General features: G+C 43.4%; 1 protein-coding gene across 1 annotated transcript; it reads right to left on the reverse strand.

Moving 5' to 3' along the window:
• Positions 1 to 589: 589 nt before the first annotated feature.
• KDELR2 (KDEL endoplasmic reticulum protein retention receptor 2) lies at positions 590 to 13,260 on the reverse strand. The gene is made up of 5 exons (XM_083800402.1): positions 13,020 to 13,260; positions 6,957 to 7,057; positions 3,818 to 3,976; positions 2,584 to 2,836; positions 590 to 1,803 (listed from the first exon to the last, which is right to left on the reverse strand). The coding sequence occupies exons 1-5, from the start codon at positions 13,108 to 13,110 to the stop codon at positions 1,769 to 1,771; spliced, it is 639 nt and encodes a 212-aa protein (XP_083656528.1). The 5' UTR covers positions 13,111 to 13,260; the 3' UTR covers positions 590 to 1,768.
• Positions 13,261 to 16,525: the final 3,265 nt, after the last annotated feature.

The raw sequence follows: 16,525 nt of genomic DNA on the forward strand, positions 1-16,525 counted from the left end.
CGCACGCGCCCTTCCCGCCCTCGGCGCGCAGCTGGCGAGGGGGGGGAAGCTGCGCTCTGCCCGCGCGCATGCGCTAAAGACGCCGGGACCGAGGCGCGTGCGCGGGGACCACTGCCCACCTCCCCCCCCCCCCTGCCCCGCCCCGCCCCGCCCCCCCCACGGAGCCGTGTGGCCGCGGCTGGGTTAGAGCCAGGCGGAGCAGAGAAATCCGTGCCCCTGGAGGGTTAGGAACGGTAACACCTCTAACCAGGGGAACAGTCGTGGTAAACTAAGAGAAGCCAAACAATTTCCTAAAGATGTCCTGAGCAAAACCATAAAAGAACCAAACCTTCATCTCCGAGCCCCGCTCGTCGCGTTACCCCAAATTCCTCCATTTTAAACGCTGTCACGCCAGGCTGAAGATGGAGCTCGTACAGAACAAACAGAACCAAGTCACCAATGCTCCATTCAGTGACAACACCTCTCAAATCCTTGAAAAATTTGTATCAATAAAGCAAACAATGACATCAAACAGCTCGTTCTTACCACAACTTTTCTTCCAGTCTCAGGCTAAAGGAAAATTTTAATCCAGGAGTTATAAAAGAAACGCTTTCACCATTTCATAAAGTGTTTATTGAGGATGGTAACACAGGATAAATCATGCAACAGCTCAGTAAAAAAAGGGAATCATTTAAAGGATAAAGAATGGTAACTGGTGCTGCTGATTTTGGAAAGTCTATAAAAAAAAAGTAATTGTCCAAAAGTGACATCAAAAACCACTTGAAGCTGAACATGGATGTTGCTTATAAAGCATTCATTAAAAGGAAAATGTAGACATTGTTTAAAATGATCACCTACAGATTACTGTAATCAACAACTTACAAGTCTCCCATTTCTATGGCTGCAATGGTGTAGCAGGGCTGTACATCCAAGATAATTAACCTTCTTTTCCAGAACAAAGAATACAGTTACAAACATTTGTCACTAAGCAACAGAACCACAACTCCCACCCTTCACAACCTGCACTGCCAAGTGCTGTCACTGTTGGGATCACCTTCCCAAACATCATGGCAGAACAGGAAAGGGCGCATTCTTGTGGCCACAAGAGATTTCCTGACTGTCCTCTTGCCATCAGCCTGTTTTAGAAGGGGGACAACTACAGAACGTGACTGTTCCCCTTCTGGCACCAACATACATTTTAAATAAGGAACTCCACGTCAGCAGATGGCACAAAGACTGGGCACCAGCACATCACATCAAACATTGGTGGTTTCAGATTTAAGTTGACATATATTCACCTTTTGGAAAAAATAAATATAGTGGAATGAAAATTGAATCAAAGGGAAAGAACAGATGACTACCATCCATCAAGGATGCACATATTTGTGCACTGAAAAAAAAAAAGAAAAAAAATCAGTCATTTCAAAGAAATTCTTGAAAATTAAAAAAAAAAGTTTGCACTTTTTCCTGGTCATAAACAATCTCACAAAAATCTCACTTTTGGAACTATTCCAATTGAAACCATACACTGAATTTATTAATACAGTATAAGTTTCTTTATGTAAAAAATCTTTATACATAGTAATAAAAAAGATAAAGGCAAGATGCATCAAACAGAAATCTGCTGGTTGTTTTTCCTCCGTTCTTACAGAGCCGCTGATGACTACCTGCACTATAAAGAGCTGTGTTTCTGACTTTCTGTCTCAAGCATCTTCACCTTTGCTTGTGATAAGGATTGTTCTGTCCAAGCATCCAAAAGGACAGATGCTGGTGATGTTTTTTTTGGCACTTACGCTGGCAAACTGAGCTTCTTTCCCTTGAGTACTGTAAGGAAAAATATGAAAGAAAACAGTTAGCAATACAAAGCACACAACTGTCAAAACTTCAAAGGGACCAAAACCTATTGTAGAGTCACTTTGTTACAGAAGGGATGCACTGCCATCAGCTCTCCCCAACTTCCCTCTCTATTGAATACAGACGAGTAAAACTACAGTGAAGTAACAATTCCAGCTCTGCCCTCTTGTGACACCCTGGTATCCTTACTCATCCGACTTATTAGCCTGTGATTGTGGTTTCTTACAGTTTTGCCTAACACAGCCACATTCGCATAGTTTTGTGGTTATATGATGGATGCTGGAATACCAGTAAGAGCAGAATTACTAATAGATCCAGCAGGAACAACGGCTTCTATGCTTAGTGTATTCATAAACAACCAAAATCCTTTGGACTCCTCAGGTATTTAGAACAGAGAAAGTTGTCTCTAAGTGTAGAACCTAAACTAAAAGTAGTTTGATAGTAAAAACATGAGAATCATGCTTGTTGACAGAAGAAAACTGCAACGTGTATTTAGCCATACTCATTTTCACAATTGCCAATTAAGTTTATCAGATCATTTATACATTCACAATTTTATCTGTACTCAAAACAGTCCTCAGAAATGCCCCAAACCAGCAGAAAGTGTACTTGATTAAAGCTATCGAGGAGATTACAGTGATAACTTGCACACAGAATTAACAACTTCATAATGTCTATACAGTAGATCCTTATGAATCTGTTAATTGCTACATTCTACCACCTGAAGCTGCGAGTTATTCCAATACTCACCTTTTGTAACATACAAATAGAAGAAGTCACAGTACAGAACGGTCTGGACCACACCAGCAACAACAGCTATGAGGTCAAAAAATCCCTCAAAATAGTAGCGCCAAATCCAGTTGACTAAGTACAAGGCACGGTACAGACCCAAGAAGAAAAGATAGTGAGTAGTGATGGTCTCTGCTTCCCCAGTTTTGCTGATCATAAAAAGCTGAGGGAGAATAGCAACTGATTCAAGATAGATGGAGAAAGTCCACAATATCTGAAAAGAAACAACACAGGTTATTCAGCTGTCTTACTGATAACAGAAGCAGAGAAAGCATTTGAATTGCCTTGAATTTTCACTCTGTATCAATGTTAGCAACAGATACAGTATTTTGGCAAACCATGGTTGGTACAGGAAAAGCTAAGTCAGCCCTGGGATGGCACAAGGAAACAACTTTTCACAGACAAGGCTCTCCAAATCAGCTGTCTGGTGAGCTTGCCAATACAGGTTTACTCATGAGGAAACTTGGCACGCATCTATCAGCTCAGGATACACAATGCCATGAAACATGGTGTATAGAGCTGACGCTCTGAAAAGCTGCACAGAAGATGAAGTCCTTTATCTTTCATGTTTTTCAAACTTTTTCAATCAGTTGGTTTAAAGAACAAGTTAACAGAACAAAGTTTAAAACAAAATCTCAAAATATGGCAATTAAAATTATTTTACTACTTATATCATGTAACTCCAATGAATATAAAAAAGGCCTGCCCACTTAATATAAGCATCTAAAGTTATCTTTATTTAGTGTAAAGATGTACCTGTTTGAACTCTGATTACATTTTACACTTATTTAGTTCTGATAGGGAAACACAGCTACATTTAACAAGTATAATTTCTTTTGTTTTCAGCAGGTGGCACCAACTACTCACAAGTTGCATTCTGGGGTATTTCTTCAGCAAACATAACAAAAGGAGGGTTTCTTTTGAATTAATGTGACAATCAGAGTGCACTGGGAAAGAAAACAGCCTTTCGCTTAACAGAACACTCAATGTTAATTAATAATGCTAGGCTCCTGAAGTGCCTTGAATTTGCAGAGCCATCTATAACATAAAGATGCATTACAGAAACAGGATTAGCCCGAACCTACTAAACACAGCCGTCTTTCTAAACATTCCATATTAAGCTACAGAATGTTTACCTTCATGTACTACATATTTTAGAGGAAAAGAGTGTAGCTTCCTGCCATAACCAACTCACCTCCAGAGGAGAGAAGTCATGATTGACAAGAAACGAGAGGCCGCCGACAGGAACTATCAGAAACTCCACCCTGAATGTATCATGGTTTCCATCATAGGTGGCCTTAAATTTCATGTAGATCAGGTACACGGTGGCATACGAGCAAGCAATGTAGATAAGCTAAAGAATAATAAAGAAAAAAAAAAACAACCCACAGAGGCTGCAGGATTACACCAAACTCACTGAGCAAAGACATTCCCAGACACTAAAAGGAGTAAGCTCTGCCTTTTTTAGCTGTTTGTATACTTTGTTTGTTTACATGCCTCTGCAAATTCATGCTACCTGGTGGCATTTAGCTTTTCTCAGCAGAGTAATAATTCAAAACCAACGACCCAATGATGTTTTCAAATGTCACCTTGCCTCTGGCTGAAGTGATTGTCAGAAGTTTCTTCAAAGACTCTTCCCTGCGTAGACAGAAGTACAGAACAGACTGGAGGTGGAAGACTACTTCTGCAACTGCAGAGCCCAAAACATTTGAATGAAAAATGTACATGCGTATACATACAATAATTATGGGAGAGGTCTTTTTGAATTCAAAAAGCCTGGGGGCAGTATGGCTCATGTGACAATTAAAAATGTATTGAACAAGCCCCACGCAGACCCATCCATTTAATGTCTAACAAATTAGCTGATTTGATTCAGACTTTTAAACATCTCTTAAATCAGAAGAGTGGCCAGTGTCTTCCACCAACCTACAGGCCGTAAAACTTAAAGCCAGAAGACTGCCAGAAGCATTGAACCTGAGTTCAGTTTTAATTTCAGTTCATCTCTAACCTTACTACTTCTAACTGTTATGGCACAGTAGACTTCATACCTGTTCCCTGGGGAATGGGTAAATAGCTGTATTTTACAGATGAATAACAGAGTCATCGAGAGAATACATGACTTTCTGAAGGTCAATCTGCCACCATCAGGACACAGCTCACAGTGTACTGAAGAAAACATGGTACCATAGACTAGACTGGACAATTAATTTAGCATCTGCCTCAGTTTCATCAGAAAGATTAAATATTTCAAACAATTTATTACATTAAACATAGGTTCTTCACAACTGAGAATTAACAAATTTAAAACAAAAACGGCTGTTTGCAGATTCTGTTCATCACTAAAAGCAGTGCTCACAAATACAAAATACCACAAATAAAATGTTAGGGAGCTCAGAATCCAAAGACTTATTGCACTAGCACCCTGACTAGCCATAGATAAAGGGCCATGTGACAAGATATTAGATTTAAGGAATGCCTACTGCAGCTGTAAGCTAATCATAATTGGTACGGTCACAGAAGGCACTAAGGGATGTGAATGAACCCCAACTCCTTACTGGAAGTTTCTTCATGAGAATTAGTGTATTTGGGGCAACCAAAAAGTTTTTATTTTCATTTTCAAAGATACCAAAATAAAAGAAATGCATCCAATACTCAGATACAGGTGCTATGCAAAAATCAACTGTAAGATGCATAATGCTAAAAATCACAAAATTCAAGTCTACAGATCAGTAAGAAAGGTACTTAGTGCCAATTTGCATATTTATATATATACACACACACACTCCTGGAACACAGGAGAAATACATATTTTCTTAAATATCTGATGGTTGCTGCCAGACGAGTACATCTCAATTTGGCACCTACAGTTTAATTTATACGTCTTTTTAAAAAAATGAAGTAAATCCTAACTCTGTAGAAACTAACAGCTTTTTTTTTGGCCACTGATTACAGCACCTTCCTCTGACTAGAAAACTTATCTAGCAATGCTCTGGGTCAGCTTATTTGTATAGCATCTCCTGTTCCCTACCACAACTTTGTAACGTTACATAATTCTGAATATGTGCAGAGAAAAAGGTGTGCTAAGGGCACTCAAGCAGCTTTGTCTTGGCACTACAACGGGCTGAAAAGCCGGTTAGATCTAACAAAGTGTGTTTAAGTAGGAATCTTTGAAACTTTAACTGTAGTTATATATAAGCCTATAACTACAGGCTTTCATTTTACATGTTAGTACTGGATCTGAATGGAGGACCACTCTCTCCTTGCTGGAAAGATAAGTTAGTTCAGTATGCAAGTGAGTATCGTGTGTGATTTCCCACATTCATTCATTTTCTGGGTACAAGGGCTGTAGAAGACACTTGGCCATGACTCTGAATCACGCTCCTTTAGGGAGCTGCTCCTTTAGGGCATCCAACACTAGCTTTCAATAGTCTTAGAAATCCCCTACGAAAAACAGCTTGTGTTTCAAGGAAGTTGTACTTAATCCACAGCTCTTCATCTAGAATGTTGATGTTAAAACATAATCATACACATATTTGACTTGTTAGAAGACAGCAGCCTGAGCAGGTTTAAGATCTAAAATTTTATTTTACAGTATTATTCCCTTAATTCTTCAGTACTTTTCATGTTACTGACTGCCTAGTCTTCCCTCTTGGCAAAGTTATGTTCTTGTCTGAGCTAAAATTGAAAGGCATTAAGAAACCCAAGAATAAAGGCACTGGATTAAGAAGGTGCCTGCTCCAGTGCCACAAATGCCAAACAAGCTGCACTCCTCTAGTCTGATGCTTTATTTTCTTGTACTCATCATCATAAACAGCACAAACAAACAGAACTAACAAAAACAAATTTGAGCTCACTAACATTCAGTGGACAAACAAAAGGGGTATAATCAGATGGAAGCTATGCTCCTAAAGCACTCTCCTGAAAACTTCTGATCAGCCGTGGACAAGACATCAGCTGCAATTCTGGCTACAGAATACTATGAATACCAATTTACCTTGTAGCGTGCAAAAAGCCATTTTTCTTAAGCTCTACTCTCCCATGTGAGAAACACAATTTATGTGAAACATTTTTTGCCACAGGCTTTTATTTCCAATAACCAAACTGGCATTTGTTCTACGTCACAGTACCCCTTACAAACAGTTTTTAGATAATTGCACATAGAGTGTAGAAAGAGTAGGGTTTTAAGTCCATTTTCCATGTTCTTTATCCAAAGCCCTTCCAGAATTTGTTCTGCACTAACTGTGCAGTGGGCCAATTAAAGAGGCCTTGATTAATGAAATTATGCACTCTGCATGCAACAACACTAGCTTTTCTAACTCTTCAGTATACTCTACCTTCATAGATGTGTTATACAATGAAATGAATGAAGTGAAGAGGTCCAGATAACGGGTAGTGAAGACCAGTGCAAACAGAAGCTGGCTTTTCCCAGAAATACCTAAAGCAATAAAGGAAATAATTAATTATTCAAAAAGCGATGATGTTCTTTAAAACACTTGATGCCAAGGCTGAGAAAGAATATACCCCTTACTTCTGTGCAAGTTGATTACAAAATGAGGACAAAAACTAGGCTTACAGAAGTACGCTGCACAATCAGCACAGTAAGTTAGATAGCTGTATCTCAGCAGTGTGAACGTACACTACCTACACATTGCTGTGCTGGAAAAGGCGCAAGCACTACTTAGAAGTCACTCACAGTAGTTAGTATAATCTCCAAAAATACCACCTGTGAGCTATCTGTTCTGCATTATCATTATCAAGGCTGCATTAGCTTTCAAGTGTCGGTGTTGTCATGCACTACCTTTAGATGAATACCTGGAAAGGTGTAAGAGCAATAGTTACTACAGATCCAGAGATAATCAGAAAATGTGCTAGCACCAATTACATGATTTTAAAGGAATTAATTGATTTTAAGACTCAAGTAAATTCTATTACAAAACTTACGGAACAAATGGTGAAAAATAATTCTATCAGTCAAAAAGAGATGTTACTACGTGATACTATTTACGAAAACAGAGTAGTGAGCTAAAGTAACAGACATCTACATAGAATCTTCGAAGTAACTTTCAACTTTAGGCCAAAGCTCAGACATCAAAACCTTTGTTCTTTGGCCACCAGAGTTTCCAAAGGCAGATATACCACTAACTACAGCATCCACTGGTGAAACACTGCATTAAAGCTTTGCACAGTCACTAAAAGCTTCTGAAGATTCAAGTGAAGCATCACGCCGTACCACTGATGTGGCAGTGTTACAGCAGGGGCACAAAACCACCAAGCCTTTATCTTGTTATTACAATTATTCTTGTTTTCAGTCATCCAGTGGGAAAATAGCTTAATTTGTTTAGCTAAGCATGCAAACATTGTTCAGAAAACAAGATGGGAAATTATTCGCTAGAAAAGGGTTACGATGCAAGGCTGAAAATCCTCGTCCCTTTACACCAGCACTCTGACAACAGCTTTCATTAACAGTGCCATAAACCAATTAGAAGGCAGGCTGTGTGCTATGGTTATTGAACTCCTTTTCTATTTAGGCTTAGGAAACACCGCACTGCCCCAAACGAAGGGACTTTACGTTCACAGATGAAGCACAGGAATGGCTGAAATTATAACAATTAGAAGGTTTTTGTTTGCAACATTTGTACCTGAGACGTTAGCCGTTCAGGTAAACCTAAGGCGGTAGCTAGAGAACAGCCCAACTGTCAATTACCAAGCGTAGTACAGCAAACGGTGAGTGCCTCAAAACTTTGTTATGCAGACTGTAAAACTGCAAGGCAAAAGCCCCATTTAAAAAACTAAACAAAGACACAGCTTTCCAAAGTTAACAGAAAAGTACACTTGACGCTCCTCAGACCCAGCTGCAGCCCTGCCTTGCAGTCTGAGCCTGCAGACACAGAAAGCCACGTGGATCACAGCGCGGCATCACGCCACTGCGCATAACGATGCTCGGCTACTTCGTGTGCTACGTTCTTTCAGTAAAGAATTGCAAACAGCAAGAAGAAAAGCATATTAAATACATGAATTATTGATCAATGGTTTATTATAGTCAAAAGTTCAAGTTCCTGAAACACATCTTAAAGCCAAGGCTAAACTAATTTTCAAGTTAAGTTGGCTAGACTAGGCAAGGTTCAAAGTTTAAACCAAAGGCCTGTGGGGAGCCAGGCAAACTGGGAGAAAGCTAAGATCTACTCTCTAGCAGAACTGCAGGGAGGACACCGGCACAAACTCTGCTGAAAGGACTTGATGCACTTCTAGACGTTAGGAAAGGTATCAGTACACCTGCACAGCGCTGCCCAGGGCTCGTGGCTGTCATCTGGGACAGAGCAGCCACGTCGCTGTCATTCTGCTCCTCCTCCCTCACACATTACTTAGCTCTTCAGCTAAACATACACACTTTTATTTCTTCATCTTCCAAAGCTCTGGGCTCAAATTTTCAGGAGTCAAACCTCTCATTTGTGTTTCATCCTCACGCAAGGAAAAGCTCCTTCAACTTCTGCTTGGCTAAAAGCAAGAGGATGAGATTCTTCCAAAGCTCTGCTGATTTTCACAGACAAGGAGGACAGCGGCACTGAAACTGGAATACTTTCTCATCAACCACAGTTGCTGTTGTGATTTCGGTGGTGTGACAGACTGCACAGCAGAGGCGTTCAGGCAGCCTGGCTATGAAGTCTGTGCACCACTTACCTGACTGAGCACGAGCTGCACATCACAGCTGTGAGATCTGCAGAAAGCCAGTCTGTACACAGTCATGGAATCTCACAGACTTTTTGTAGAATTTAATAAAAAATAGTTTGTTTAGCATGAAGTCCACATCAGTCACAGAACCACAACTTCTCTGGTTCTGCTAATGAAATGCTGACATAAAAAAATCAACCTAACTCTAAACTCAAATTTATTAACTAAAAGGCAAAGTGTTCCTTCAAAAAGAGAAATGAAATTCCAAACCTACCTGAAGCAGTGTTTTCTGAGAAAACACAGAAATTGGCAACAACCAATGTCAATGCACTTTCTAAAGTCTTCAACACAGTATACAGTCTGGTCCATAGTGGGTGAGACAGCTACATTACCTAGCAAAAGTGTTACACACTCACTACCTATGCTTTTTTTTTTTTTTTAAAAAAAAGAAGAGAATATTCAGCATATAATTTGACAGCCTCACAACTGCAGGTCACCTTTAACATTTGACAAATGACACTGAGAAAAGCAAATCAATTTTCAGGTAGTAATTCACAGCGCAAACAATCTAATTTGACTTGGAATGGATTAGAAAATACAGTCTGAACATGACAATGTTTGAAAGCAGAGGATTCTTCAAGTCTCATGAATTTCCTAATCATGACAGGAGAGTCAATAACAGAGTTACCTGCAGCATTCTCCACAGCTCCTGGTAATTATTTCTGAGCTGTTATTTGGAGTGGCGAACATTTTTTCAAATTCTAAATGTGGAAACTCAAATAACCACTCATGCAAAAAACTGTTGCCCTGCCAGCACTGAAATCACGACTTGATTTGCTTTCATTTGCTTTTCCTTGTTATCTTTTTAGCATATTGACTAAATTAGGAAAAAAAGAAATAGATTAAGCTCGTCAAACACTGAAAACGCAGACTGTTTCATAACGCAAATTATCCTGGCCTCATCAGTTTTCTTCAATTAGAGGACTCGCTTCTTAGGGAAGGGAACGGGGACTGACACATCTTTTCAGAAAGCAGGAGCTCGCAGCAGAGGTACATGGGCTGCCTCCCGCTCAGCTCCAGCGGCTTTTACAGGCCTCCTAGCTCCTCCTGGAACAAAGGCCTCAGACACACACAGATGCAACTAGATGAGAGGAGTCGGCACCATGTGGTTTGCCAGCTCTTCATGGATCACAGCCTGCAGTTCAGCAATCATTTAGAAGCCTCTATTTATTTTCTAAGCTTCTACTGCTTCAGAAGCACACAGTTAAACCAGCTGCTGGTTTGCTCGGTTTCCTTAGTCACCAACAACCATAGGGCATACATTTATTTAATTTATAATCTGCTCTGCTGACCATGCAATGTAAAGGAATCGCATGAAGCCCTCTAATAACAGCATCAAGCAGCTGCTGAACAGTTACTGGCAACTAGTTAGGGGTTATTGTCGTGAACTTTATAAACGTATTTTATATGGATTTGTATTTATGAAACTTTTATCCTCAGAAACTGCAACTGACAACAACAAACCAGTACAGGAAGGAGCCCCCCAAAACAGAACCCCATGCTCCTCAGGGGCACTGTTCTCCTAGCCAACTCATTAGGCCTACTGACACGAATACTGGAGGTACAATGAATCTGGACTTACTCCTAAAGACACAGGCAGAAATAGAAGACACCATGAAACAATCCCACTCAAAAAGTATTTCAGCCTTTTGCTGAGGAAAATGAACGAAGCAGGCTTTTCAACTGAACGAGTGCATGCAGGTACGCTTGTGTTGGAGGATGCTGGCTGATTTGGCGATGGGAAGAGCTGAGGGTGATACAGGCCCCTTTACTTCTCTCTGTTGCAGAAGGCAGTACCAAAAATGACTGCTATGATTCTTCTTCCCTACAAGTAAAATCCTAATAGCAGAGATCCTCAGTCATAACTGACCCAAGGAAAACAACAGATCACTTTTTAAACAGAAAGATGGGACTGGGTTATGCTGTACTACGCTGTGTAAATAACCTCGTGTACAAAGGTCACTTAAGAATCTCCTGGATAAAATGCTACCAGAATTTTAGTCTTGCACCAAAACTTCTCATTGTTCTTCTTCAGACAGTAAGACATGATTATTTTTCAGTTCGTTAACTCTTTAGTCATTTGTAGCCTTGATAGCGTTTCTCAAGTATGACGGAGGAGGAGAGAACTCCAGAGAAGAGTTGGGGGCCAGATCCTCTCCTGACAGACCTAGACAGAAAGCCTGATCCACCAGAGCCCGAGCCAGGAACGTTCATTTAAGAAAGAGCTCTTGGGCTCCCTGGCTTCAGAAATGACAGTTCTGCACTATCACTGTATGTAAACTGGGAAGTCATTTACTTGACACCTTCACGCATAAAGAAACGACTGTTCTAAACCAAAGTCCTTCATTTACTAGGGTTTTTCTTTTGCGCTACCAAGTGATTTACAAAAAGCAACCTGACCTGAAAACATAGAGAACCTGTACTTCCTCTTACCTGTAAGCTGAATGAGATTTAATTTCCCCATTCTCAGTTCTTTCAGGTTGCAGCCTAAACTAATTCCTCATGTCCTTAACCAAATACTTCACAGATGCATCTGCTCCAGAGCGTACTTGCACGTTATTCCACGTCAACACACGGCCAACCGATCTGAGGCATAATCACTCTTCCTAGCAGCTTCCTAGCACTTCTAGGCCTGCCAGCCTGATCCACCTAACCCACACACGGTGCAGAAATGCCCCTTCGGAACCAAGCTCCTGGCTGTGTGCTGGCTGGAGCCGTGCAGCGGTGCAGAGACCTGCCTGCGGCTCCCCCCGAGGCCGCAGCAACCCCGGCAAGCAGGCAGAGGGCACGGGGCGGTTAAGGGAGGCCGAGGCCGAGGCCGGCCCTCCCTAGCCATGCCGGAGGCCGGGGCGCTGCTCGGTGGCCGCGGGGCTTCTCCCGGCCCCGAGCCCGGAGGGCGGCCAAGCCCCGGGGCCTCCCCGCCCCACCTTCCACGGTGCCACGTCAGAGCAGGCCGACGAAGGCTGCCGGCCCCGGCCCGGCCTCGCTCCCTTCCAGCCGGCAGCACCGAGGCTGCAGAAGGCGGCGGCACGGCCCGGAGGGCGAACGGGCTCGTACCGGGGGTGGGAGCAGAGGGAAACAAAGGGGAGAAGGGAGCGGGGCCAGCCCGCCGGGAGCGCTGAGCAGCTCAGGGGGAAGGGAAGGGAGGGAGGGAAAGTTCAGGAGCTGCAGCCTGCGAGCCAGCCGCTCCCATCACCACGTCGCCTGCAGAGCGGCGCTGCCAGCGACGGGCGTGCGAGCCCCGGGCCCGGCGCCCCCCCCCCGGCCCCATTCATTCGGCAGCGGCGGGGGCACGGGGCTGCCCGCCGGGACCGGCCGAGGCGGCGCTGCCGGGGGTTAATGCACGAAGAAAAGGCGGCCGTTGAGGCCGCAGAGGAAGGACAGCCGCCGCGGCGCCCGCCCGGGGGTGCTCCCCGCTGCCGGGTGCGGGGGACCGAGGGGGGGCGCTGAGGGGAGCGATCGCCCCTCAGCACCCGCCCGGCCTCCACCGGGGGGCCTTGAGGGGGCGCCTCAGGCAGGCGCAACCCCCCCACGACACCACCCCCGGCTGCTTTACCGCCGGCCGTCCCCTCCCTCAGGCAACGGGCGGCCCCTGAGGGGCTCCCCCTCAGCCGCCGCCGCCCGGGTCCCGCCGCCCTCCCTCCGGGGCCTGCCTCCCCCACACGCACCGGCGCAGGAGCGGCTCTTCCAGATCTTGAGCAGCAGGATGATGATGGCCGCCAGGTGGGACAAGTCCCCGGTGAGGCGGAAGATGTTCATGGCGGCGGAGCGGCGAGACGAGAAGGAGGAAGAGGAGGAGGAGGAGGCGCAGCCCGGGAGCCGGGGAGCGAAGATGGCGCAAGCTCAGCGGGCACCGAGCGACGTGGCCCGGGGACGTGGCCAGGCAGCGCCGCGCCCGCTGCACCCTGGGAAACGGGCGGGAGCGGCGCCGCCTCCCCCGGCCCGGCCCAGGCCCCGGGGCCGCCCTCAGCCCTCTGAGGGGGGAGCCCCCGATCCTTTTTGTTTTGAGCTTTGTAGATGAGTGGATTTGAGGTTTTTCATCAGGCAGGAGCGGTATCGGGGCTGATGGCGCTCCCGCAGCAAGCATGGTAGTGATAGCTATAGTCGTAGCAGTAGCTCTTGGAGCTAATCTTCCAAGAAAAAAAAATCAAATAAATTGTTCCTAGCACCAGTAATGTTTCTGTAAGTTAGCATGCTGCACCTTTGCAGCCCAGAATCCCTGAACTTGAAGGAGGGCACCACTCTAACAGTTGTCCAGTGTCCAGTCCAAAGAGTATCCCCTCTAATAACTCTCCACTGTTGTCTGTTATTTTTTCTTGCAAAGAAGCTAGGTATAGCTTTTCATTCCTGTGGGGACAGGAAGGGGATTTCCAATGATTGTGAAAAACACATACCAAAAGTTACCCTATCTAGACAGAGGTACTTTACTTTTTATAGCATCCCTGAAGAGTAAGTTATTTCTTAAAAATCTCATTTGACATTATCACACACGGTGTAGCATAAGAACCATGCTGTATAAAGTCCACAGAAAATTTCCCTCAGAACAGCATATATAGTTTGAAAACTTTATCTCATGACTAGGATAAGACAGGGAGATCACTTACCAATTTCCATCACAGGCAAAGCACTCAACTTAGGGAAAGTTAATTTAATGTATTGCCTGTTCTTCTCCCTTCCCTCTTTTTCCCAGGCTCAACTTGACTCCCCCAAAACTTGGACACCTTAATGCTTGAGAGTAAGTCCCACATCTGAAAGACAAAAGGATGTCGCTCCCTGTCGTGGTATTTAGCCTCTAACTGAGAGAGGCCAGAGCCTGTCCACAGCTCGATCTACCCTGCGGCATCCGCACTGACCTGGCTCCAGCCGTCCACAAGAGCTGGCAGCATTGCAGGTCAGCTCTAACTTCTGTGCAGCGTGCGCAGAAGATGAGGACAGAGCTCCCTGTGTTAACAGCACAAGGTAGACCTCAGGCAAGTCCAGTTTGGCTGCAAGTTTTACCCATAGGTTTAACATGAGAGCCCTCTTGTTTTACCAGTGATTCTATGGTTAACTGAAAAAAGGGCAGACATGAGAACCACACAGAAAAGAATTAGGAAAAAATCTTTGCTTAGTTTAAATCTTTATCTCAGTGTTCTTCACTGGGTTTCTTTTTCTTCTTTACCTTCTTGGATTTCCAGTCCCTAAAAGCTCATTTTCTATCTTTCTCCTTTTCATTTCTAGTTTGCTTTCACGACCCTCTTCTCAGGTCTATTTTCTCTGTTTCTTCATTTTCCTGGGGAAAGCCAGCAAAGCTCCTTTCCCATTCAGTAATATTAGATAGGTAAGCAGAGCTCCCTGGCAGTCTCAGGACAGGCTTGCCACCCCCAGGCAAGCTCAGCTTTCCCTGGCCCTTGCTGTTCACATGCCCCTTTTAACACCTCTGCCTGTCCTGGTATCCTGAGGTGCAGCTGTGCTCCCTGAGCAGGACAACAGGAAAATTCTGCAGAATCTCACTCCACTTGCCTAAGATACCTTGCACTCAGCAACAGCAAGTGAAATGGAGCAGTTCTCACCTTTCCTTGGCCCTTGACCAAAGTCTCCAGGATCCTGACATTCAATGTCACTGACTAGGCAAGAGAAAAAAAAAATGTGGAAGGTGAAAAGCACATTTGATGCTCTGCTGGAGAGCCAGTGTTTCTCAAAGGCACTCTGGCAATAGAGCTCAGGGTACTGAAAGTAGTGCAAAGGACACCACAGAACTGGACATAGATTTTCCTAGGATGCAGTAAAGTACTAAAGTCCCATTTGTGCTGCCGGAAATCAATGCCCCATGAGAGGGGGATGCTGTGCAGTATAACACCTTTGCTCTACTTTGGTTTAAAGGATTAAAAACACTTTCATCACGGATGAAAGAAAATACCACCTGAGAAAGACAGGTATTAGAGCATGAAATACCACCTGGGACAAATATGCTGTCCGGGACAGTGGCATTAAGTGGATAGACTGTATATTTCTTAACCAGACGAAAGACTTCTTCAACATCTTTTCACAGTGGTTTCAGGAAGAGAATCCGTGTGAAGTTGTCCATGTACTTCAATGGACATTGGCTCAGACACTGACAGGCGTTAATATTATACTGTGTATTCTTCTGACCAGCTGAAACATATGCTACATTCCATGGATCTCTTCCCAAATAAACTTCAAATTTCTAAAACTGACCTACCCAGCTTGACAAGGGCCCAGTATAGAAATAAAGTACTTAGTCTTAATGATCACTGTTCTGAAGAGGGCCTGAAAAGAGTGTGCATCTCCCCTGAAACAGCTGAACATACTTATTTCACAGAAAAACTTGTGATTAACCCAAGCTATGGAAACAATTACATGGTAGGTAGTAGGGTCCAATTCAGATAAACTACCTTACATATCAGCTTTCTTGATGACCTGGTAGAGAAATGATGTTTCATCTCTTTCAAAAGCTATGGAATCAATAATATTATGACTAGAATAAACAACAACTCTTATCTCAGTTTATGCAGTACATATTCAGAGCTTATTTGTGATCTAAGTTGTTTTCTGATATCTGATTAAATATTGAAACACATCAGGTCTCACTTGAAGATGACCCAGGGCATCAAACCAGCATGTGATTTTAACTAGAGCAAAGACTATTCTTTGGTAAATCAAAACAGTTCTTTTCTATACAACTGTTAAAAGTTCTTGAGGAAAAAGAGTACCAGAAAAAATACCCTGCTGTATTTGTGATGAGTTAGTATTTTCAGCAATTTTCTCTTCTCTTCTAGGAATTCACTCCTGTCCTCTCTCCCTTTTTTTTTTTCAGTAAAGATTTCAGATACTATAAGAGACACTGTTAAGTGTTTCCAAGGGTAATTAATACCAGCTAAAATATTAGGAGATAAATGTTACACTGTTGCCTGCAAAGCAAGAAATTCAGCAATCATAATTCCTCCGTTTAATGCTGCAATGTATAGTCATTTGGATGGTAAGCTCTGAACACGCCTTCTGTTCCTACATCATGAGGGCATGAAAATCCTTATTAATCCAGATCAGAAAAGCAGAATGATGCTGAACAGGAAGGGGCAGGAAGAGACAGACGGACATTGGCTGATTTGTACTCTTAGCAGAAAAAAATACAATGCATTCCCAGACTATGTACTTCCAGGTACAATTAATAAGA

Source organism: Anser anser (assembly GCF_964211835.1).
Source record: "Anser anser genome assembly, chromosome: 15".
Classification (NCBI taxonomy): Eukaryota; Metazoa; Chordata; class Aves; order Anseriformes; family Anatidae; genus Anser; species Anser anser.

Bases quoted from the DNA above. Each gene is read 5' to 3' on its own strand.
- KDELR2 (XM_083800402.1), bottom strand. From the start codon at position 13,110: ATGAACATCTTCCGCCTCACCGGGGACTTGTCCCACCTGGCGGCCATC. The intron at 7,058-13,019 runs GTGCGTGTGGGG...TTATTGCTTTAG, and splicing joins GAAGAGCCGCTCCTGCGCCG to GTATTTCTGGGAAAAGCCAG. The intron at 3,977-6,956 runs GTAGAGTATACT...ATTATTCTTTAG, and splicing joins TGTATAACACATCTATGAAG to CTTATCTACATTGCTTGCTC.